This window comes from Rhea americana, unplaced genomic scaffold (assembly GCF_003343005.1).
Source record: "Rhea americana isolate MKP2758 unplaced genomic scaffold, rheAme1 scaffold_549, whole genome shotgun sequence".
Lineage (NCBI taxonomy): Eukaryota > Metazoa > Chordata > Aves > Rheiformes > Rheidae > Rhea > Rhea americana.
Genome location: NW_028186700.1, coordinates 10,152 through 16,553, shown reverse-complemented (window position 1 = coordinate 16,553; position 6,402 = coordinate 10,152). Strand labels below are relative to the sequence as shown.

Below are 6,402 nucleotides of genomic sequence, written 5' to 3'. Positions count from 1 at the left end.
GTGGGTGTCAGTGTGATTTTCTTCTGCACTCTTACAGAGCATCCCTTTGCTTCTTGGGGTGCTGCATGACCAGTGGCTCTACTTTCAGTCCTCAGACCTACTGCYGCTAACCAGAAAGCATACTAGAAATGCCGTGTACGCGGCTGCGTATGCRTGAGCATCCAGTGGTGGGCATGGCTCGGCCTCACTGTGGGAAGGGTGRGTGCGTAGCAAAATGCCCTTTACCCTGAGGGAGGGAGAGGGAGGGCAGGGGGGAAAAGAAAGTGGTGTAGCTGCAGATCTGCAGTGAATAACCGCTTTGCTGCTCAGTGTGAGCACTGCTGCAGGGTTGCGTGGCAGACAGCTGTGGCTTGAACTTGCCCTGGTGTAAGCTCTGCTGAACTTTAGTCCCGCTTAATCTGGGCAAGGAAGAGGGGGACCAGGCCCCYGATAGTGGCATGAAGCTTTGTGACTTCCCCTGAACTCCCCGTACTCCTCAATTCCAAAACTTCAACAGCAAATGAACACAAAGCACTGTCATACTTTTTCCTTCAGTCACATTTATTGGCAATTGTGGCAGTTGGTACCATTTAGGAGTGTTGTTCCATAAGCAGTTGCAGTACAAGAAAGGGGTTGTTATTTCAGGAGGGGAGTATTAGCACCAAAAGGGAGCCGGTGAGCTTTAGAAACCTTGCAAAGATGTACTCGAAAGTGGGGAGCCAGGCGCTTGGGCAGCTACTGCTGGATGCGCCTGATGGATTGGATCTGGCAGGTCTGGGCGTGTGAACCCCACTCTCTCCAGTGCTTGTAATCTCCTCCGTGGTGGTCAGCCTCCAGGACATACTGGTAACCACGGTACCCAGGATACTGGTAGCAAACCCAGCTGGAAGAGACAGAGTTGTCAGGTGGCTGTAGTGGGAACAAGGGGCGACCAAGAAGATTGTGTGATGTTCCCTGCTTCAGCAGCACTTAGTGCTAGGTTTTCCCATGTGCCCTTTTCCAGACCAGTGCCAGTTGCTAAGCCCAGATGCATTTACCCTTGTGGCCTTTTGCCAGTCACTTACGCGCCACACTGGATCTTCATGGAGCCCACTTCGTTATTGGCCCAGCCCATGGCCTGCAGCGAGGGGTAGTCATCACTTAGCTCCCACTGGCGGCCGATGAAGTTGTCTTTCTCAAAGACAGTGATCTTGGATTCCTTATGATTCTGGGGTAGAAGAGTAGAGTGTGAGAGCGAGGCAGTACTCCATCCCTAGGCGTGGAAGGGGCACAAGGGTGGTTTCTGCCTTAAAATGTTTTGGAGGGGGATCGCAGGGGTTGTGTATGCAGCTGTGAAGAAGGGTGTTCAGGCCCTTAKGGCTGGGCTTTGCCAAATCCCAGATGTTGCACAGAGGTGCTCAGCAGGGCCAGGGCTCTGCATCTTTCAGTGTGGAGTGGTACCAGCATGTGCATCCAGGCTGGGAGCCTGGGCAGGGCAGGGAGGGGGTTGTCCTGGGATGTCTATGCAACAGCTATGCTCTAGTTACCATTTTGGGATTGCTGTCCCTGGGCTCTGAGCTCCAGTCATGTATAACTGGCCCAGAAGTGCCTTTAAAAGTCTCAGAAAAAGGTAAAGCTGCATCAAATCCTGCAGAGCAGAGGGGGAAGAAACGAGACCACCCCAAGCAGCCTGTGCCACAGGGAAAGCATCTGGGATAGCTGCACGTTTGCCCTTCCTAATCGTGCTCTCTTAGCCTGATGGTGTTGCCTGCGATGCTTTACTCTCCACCTGGTGTCAGAGATGTGAGAGCACAACCTGTCACGCAGGCAAACACCCCCTCCAGCCCCCTGCCTGGGTCTGCACTGGGGCAACAGAGGCAGCTGCAGCACAAAAACCTGGGGACAATTCCTGACCTGCCTGTGCCCATGGTGCTGYGCGGGCTGGGGAAGGTGCCGCAGCAAGCCCGGGAGCGAGTCTCCCCCTCGGAGCCGGGGCACTCACAGCAGAGCAGATGGGGCGGAAGGACATCAGGCGCTCAATGTGGTAGGCGTTGCTGCCGCTCCAGGCATCCCAGCGGGGGTACTCGCCCCTCTCCAGAGTGAACTGCTGCCCGCAGAAGCCGGTGTGCTCGTAACCAACCCAGCTGCAAAAACAGAGCAAGGCGTGCCAGGATTTCCTGCGCCACCTCCTCAGGGCTGGCACCAAGGCACAGATGTAGGTGCAAAGAGGAGGTCAGGATCTGGCCTCTGCCTGCAGGCCTGGTGCCCAGGGAGGAAACAAAGCGGTGCTAGATGTGAGCATAGCATCCAGGGAGTGTGTAACAGCCCGTGTGCTACATGGRAGGCACTTGCATGGCAAAGCGAGCATCCACCAGCTGTGGTAGGTGACCCGCGTCCCCCCTCGAAGGACCCAAGCTGCAAASCTTGACTGTTCACTTTCTCCCAATTGAGCTCCGTCATTACCTACACAGATCCATGTCACGTCAGGATCCCTGGCAGCTCAGGTTTCTTTCTCTCCTTATTTCTTGTTTCACATTTACATCGTGGCATAGCTGGCAACACCTGAATTCCTAATGCCCAAACCAGGCAGAACGAATCTGGCTCTGGGCAGAGAAGGGAGCTGTTGCCTCTGCCCTACAGGACACCATAGCTTGCAGGTCCCAGTGTTCCCAGTGCTGCCCAGGCTGGGCACCCTGTGGAGCAGCAAGTCTCTCCTAGACATGTCCCCTTACATGGCCTGGGCACAGGACAGCTGGTGGCAGCTGGGGCAGGCCACACGCAGCAGAACAGGGCGGGGGAGGCCGAAGGAGGATGGCAGACGTCTGTACAGCCCACAGTCCTGCTTATAGGGTATGTGCAGTGCTAAGCAGCACATCCTCTCCAGGGAGAGCGAGAGGCTTGGAGGGCCTCCTGGCCCTGAACAAAACTCAGCCCCGATCCTGTGTCCCAGCCTGGGCCTCCCACCACACAAGGTGAACAGCCTGATTAGGAACACGTCAACTGGAGCAGTGAGCTGATTACAGCGTGAGCACGCATGCTGCTGTAATCCCATTAGCATTACAAATCCTAAATATAGCAGTGCAAATCTATCTTGTCTGCTTCCCCAGTCCCAGCAGGATGTTTGCCGTGGGGACAGCTCTTTACACACAGCGTCTGGGAGCAGCTCAGGAGCTGCCTTGCCTGTTACAGGGAAGATTCTGGCACGCAGGGAGAACCCCCAGCTCTGCTCCATACCCCTAAGTGGCCATGGGGGCCCAGGGCCTAGTGACTGGTCACAGCCCCATGCAGGCTGCAGGAAAGCACAGTGCAGCAGGAGCAGCAGGGAGAGCAAGGAGCAGAGCAGGGATGGGCCCTGGGGCAAAAAGGGCCATTTTTAGCCATGGTGCTCTGTGGAATTACGCAGGTGGATAGGGAACAGGCTGAGCTGAGTGGCCAAGAGCCACTCTCAGAGTCCTGACTTCTACTGCATCCTTGGGCAGCATCCATGCTGGGCACTGGGGAGCTCCAAGCCTGGATGCTTGCAGACTGCAGGAGGCAGTTTGGGGTGATGCCAATGGCAATGCTGCCGTTCTCTGGCCCTATGTCTCTAGCGCCCATGTTTGTGCTGCCCAGGGCTGCCTGCTCTGCCCTTGCAGGGTGGGATTCACGTGCCTGGCTTCCTGCAGTAGGCTCCAGCTCTGTGGCATGAGGACAGCCAGCTCCACTCTGTGTTCAGGCACCCCTAGCCTCTGCCAGCCTGAGAGCTGCCCATCGGCAGCCCGCCTGGGAAAGCACTGCTGCCGCTGACGGCTGGGTACTCACGCGCCACTTTCCACCTTCAGGGAGCGGATGTTGTCGAAGCTGCACTCCATGATGTTTGGACAGGCTGAAGTGAACTCCATCCTCTTGCCCTGGAAGTTTTCTTGGTCATACACGGTGATCTGGAACAGAGAACAAGCTACCAAGTTGGCAACTGCCCAGCAGCTGCACCAGGCAATTTGGTGCCTCTTCAAGATGGAGGTTCATGCTCCGTCTGTGGAAGAGCCAGTGGAGGCGGCACTGGGCACTCCTCTGGGCTGGATTGCAGCCCTGCATGCCTGTGCACTTCCCTGCACTTCTGGGTCCACGGTACCCCGCCTGGGTGTCGAGGAAGCCACACGCCRGCCCCTACTCCGCTCTCCTGCTCGCCCCTATGGAGATCAGTTCCCGGGGCAGCGGTGCCGTCTGGAGAGAGGAGTGGAGCTGTTCTGGAACAGGCAGGTGGCAGAGCAGTGGCTGGCGGTTCTCCYGGCCTCTGTTCCAAATGCTCTAGGGCAAAGAGGATTAACTGGGGAAAGGGAGAGGGGGAACTCCCCAGGGGCTGTGGGGCTCTCCTCTCCAGCTCCAGGATTCGTCAGGGATTTGCCCCACTTGCGGATGGGTTTCTCCTCTCCCTCTCAGTTCTCTCTGTGAGCTGACCGTGTCTGTGGGGCTGTTGCCAGTCCGGGCTCCATCAGGGCTGCTCTCCACCATGCCCAGCACCTCGTTGGCCACCCTCCTCGTGCCTGGCTGGCCTGTGCCCACTCTGCCATATTCATTTGCTAAGCAGCACGGGAAAGCAGAGTGTGTGGCTTTCTGGGGCTGTTGCAGCAACTGCCTGGCGCGGCACAACCAGGATGAGCAGGGGCACAGCCGGGCCAGGGTGCTGCAAAGAGGTTTATAAAATACCCGGGGGGGGGGGAGGTTGAGCAGGCAGGAGGCAAGTTCCCATGGGCAGGGGACAGGCATGATTTGCTCCCTGCCGCCTCGCTCCTGGCCACACAGCTTTCCCGGCCTGGCAGGGCTGCCTTCACCCCGGCGTTTCCCCTCCAGCTCATGCAGCGCAGTGGGAGCGGCAGGCGCGAGGACGTACCTTCCAGGGGCCCATGGGGACAGGCAGAGGGTTTGTCTGAGCCATCTTTGCTGCTGGGAAGGTGTCTGGAAGAGGAAGGAAAAGCAACAGCTCGTCTCGCGGAGCCAGGCCGGCTCCTTCGCAGGGTGCCTCTGCGCCCCCCCCCTCCCCCCAGTCCGCAATGCAGCGGGAACGGCTCTGCCCCCGCTGCCGCAGCACCCGCTTCGAGGGCAAAGCGCGTGAAACGAGGCGAGAAACGAGGTGGGCGGCAGATGGGCAGGACAGGGCGCTTGGCCGGCGCAGGGCTTGCAGGGGGCTGTTTTGGGACACTCCCGCAGCGGGGACCGGCTGGGCGAGAGCAGCCGAGGAGCCCGGGGCAGGCAGCGGCAGCTCCCCGGCCGTGCCTGGCGCCGCGGGGTCCGTCCCGGCAGGTATTTTTTCGCCCACCGGGCCAGGGCAGGAGGAGTGGGAAGGGACAAAAYGGAAGGGAGAAGTGAGAGCTCGTCGCCAGGACTCACCTAGCTCAGGCTGTACTGCTGCTTCGTCCATGTAATGTTTGCCGACTTCAGCGGCTCTGCTTTTATAGCGCCGCGCGGGCCRGGCCCCCGCGCCGGCGTTTGCGGAGCCGTCAGCACAATGCTTTCGCTCGCATTGTTCCCCTGATCCCCAGAGATTTCAGCCGCGCAGCCCCACGGTCCGAGCCACATTCTTGAAAAAAAAAAAAAATGATAATAAAAATATCGGTGCGGCTGTTTGCATGGATAATCTTGGGCGAATGACTCAACGGTTTCACTGCTCTGGCACTTTCCAGGGCGGCGGCATCGTGCTGTCATGGGACGCATGCTGGGGACCGGCATGGTGTGGGGCGCAGCACCCTCAGCGTGACCGGCTGCCAGGGCACTGCCGCCATCCTGCTCCCCGGCGGGCCGGCACGGCCGCGGCCTTGTGCCTTGCGCCAGCCCCTTCCTGCCCTCGGTGTGGCAGTGCCTGGTCCTCTGGTCCGTGCGGAGCCACCRTGGCACGGGAACAGGCCCCAGAGGCCTTGGGCTGCATGGTAACCATGGCAACCAGGTGTCTCCAGGCCTAAGGCCACATTAGGCCACATGGTAACCACGGCAACCAGGTGCCCCTAGGCCTTAGGCTGCATTAGGCCACATGGTAACCATAGCAACCAGGTGTCCCCAGGCCTAAGGCCACTGTAGGCCTCATGGTAACCATGGCAACCAGGTGCCCCTAGGGCTTAGGCTGCATTAGGCCACATGGTTACCATGGCAACCAGGTGTCCCCAGGCCTAAGGCTGCATGGTAGTCATGTAAGCCAGGTGCCCCTAGGCCTTAGGCCGCATGGTAACCGTGGCAACCAGGTGTCCCCAGGGCTAAGGCCCTTGGCAGCCATGTAAGCCAGGTGCCCCAGGCTTTAGGCCGTATTAGGCCGCATGGTTACCATGGCAACCATCCCCAGGCCTGCTGCATGGTTACCATGGCAACCCCCCCCTGCCCTGCCTGGCTGCGCCCGGCACTAGGCCCCGGCTCTGGGGTGGGCCCTGGCGCAGGCAGTGGCGTGGGCCGGCGCCATGGTGGGCGCGCAGGGGCGGG

General features: G+C 59.4%; 1 protein-coding gene across 1 annotated transcript in view; it reads right to left on the bottom strand.

The window, feature by feature from the left end:
* Positions 1 to 538: 538 nt before the first annotated feature.
* CRYBA1 (crystallin beta A1) overlaps positions 539 to 6,402 on the bottom strand; it is a 7,040-nt gene continuing 1,176 nt past the window's right edge. Inside the window, exons 2-7 of the mRNA XM_085318652.1 lie at positions 5,326 to 5,515; positions 4,829 to 4,893; positions 3,760 to 3,878; positions 1,961 to 2,102; positions 1,044 to 1,186; positions 539 to 862 (exon numbers count right to left, since the gene is read on the bottom strand). Of these exons, the coding sequence (XP_085174778.1) occupies positions 715 to 862; positions 1,044 to 1,186; positions 1,961 to 2,102; positions 3,760 to 3,878; positions 4,829 to 4,893; positions 5,326 to 5,356 (648 nt within the window). The 5' untranslated portion in view covers positions 5,357 to 5,515 and the 3' untranslated portion in view covers positions 539 to 714. The remainder of the gene's footprint in view (positions 863 to 1,043; positions 1,187 to 1,960; positions 2,103 to 3,759; positions 3,879 to 4,828; positions 4,894 to 5,325; positions 5,516 to 6,402) is intronic.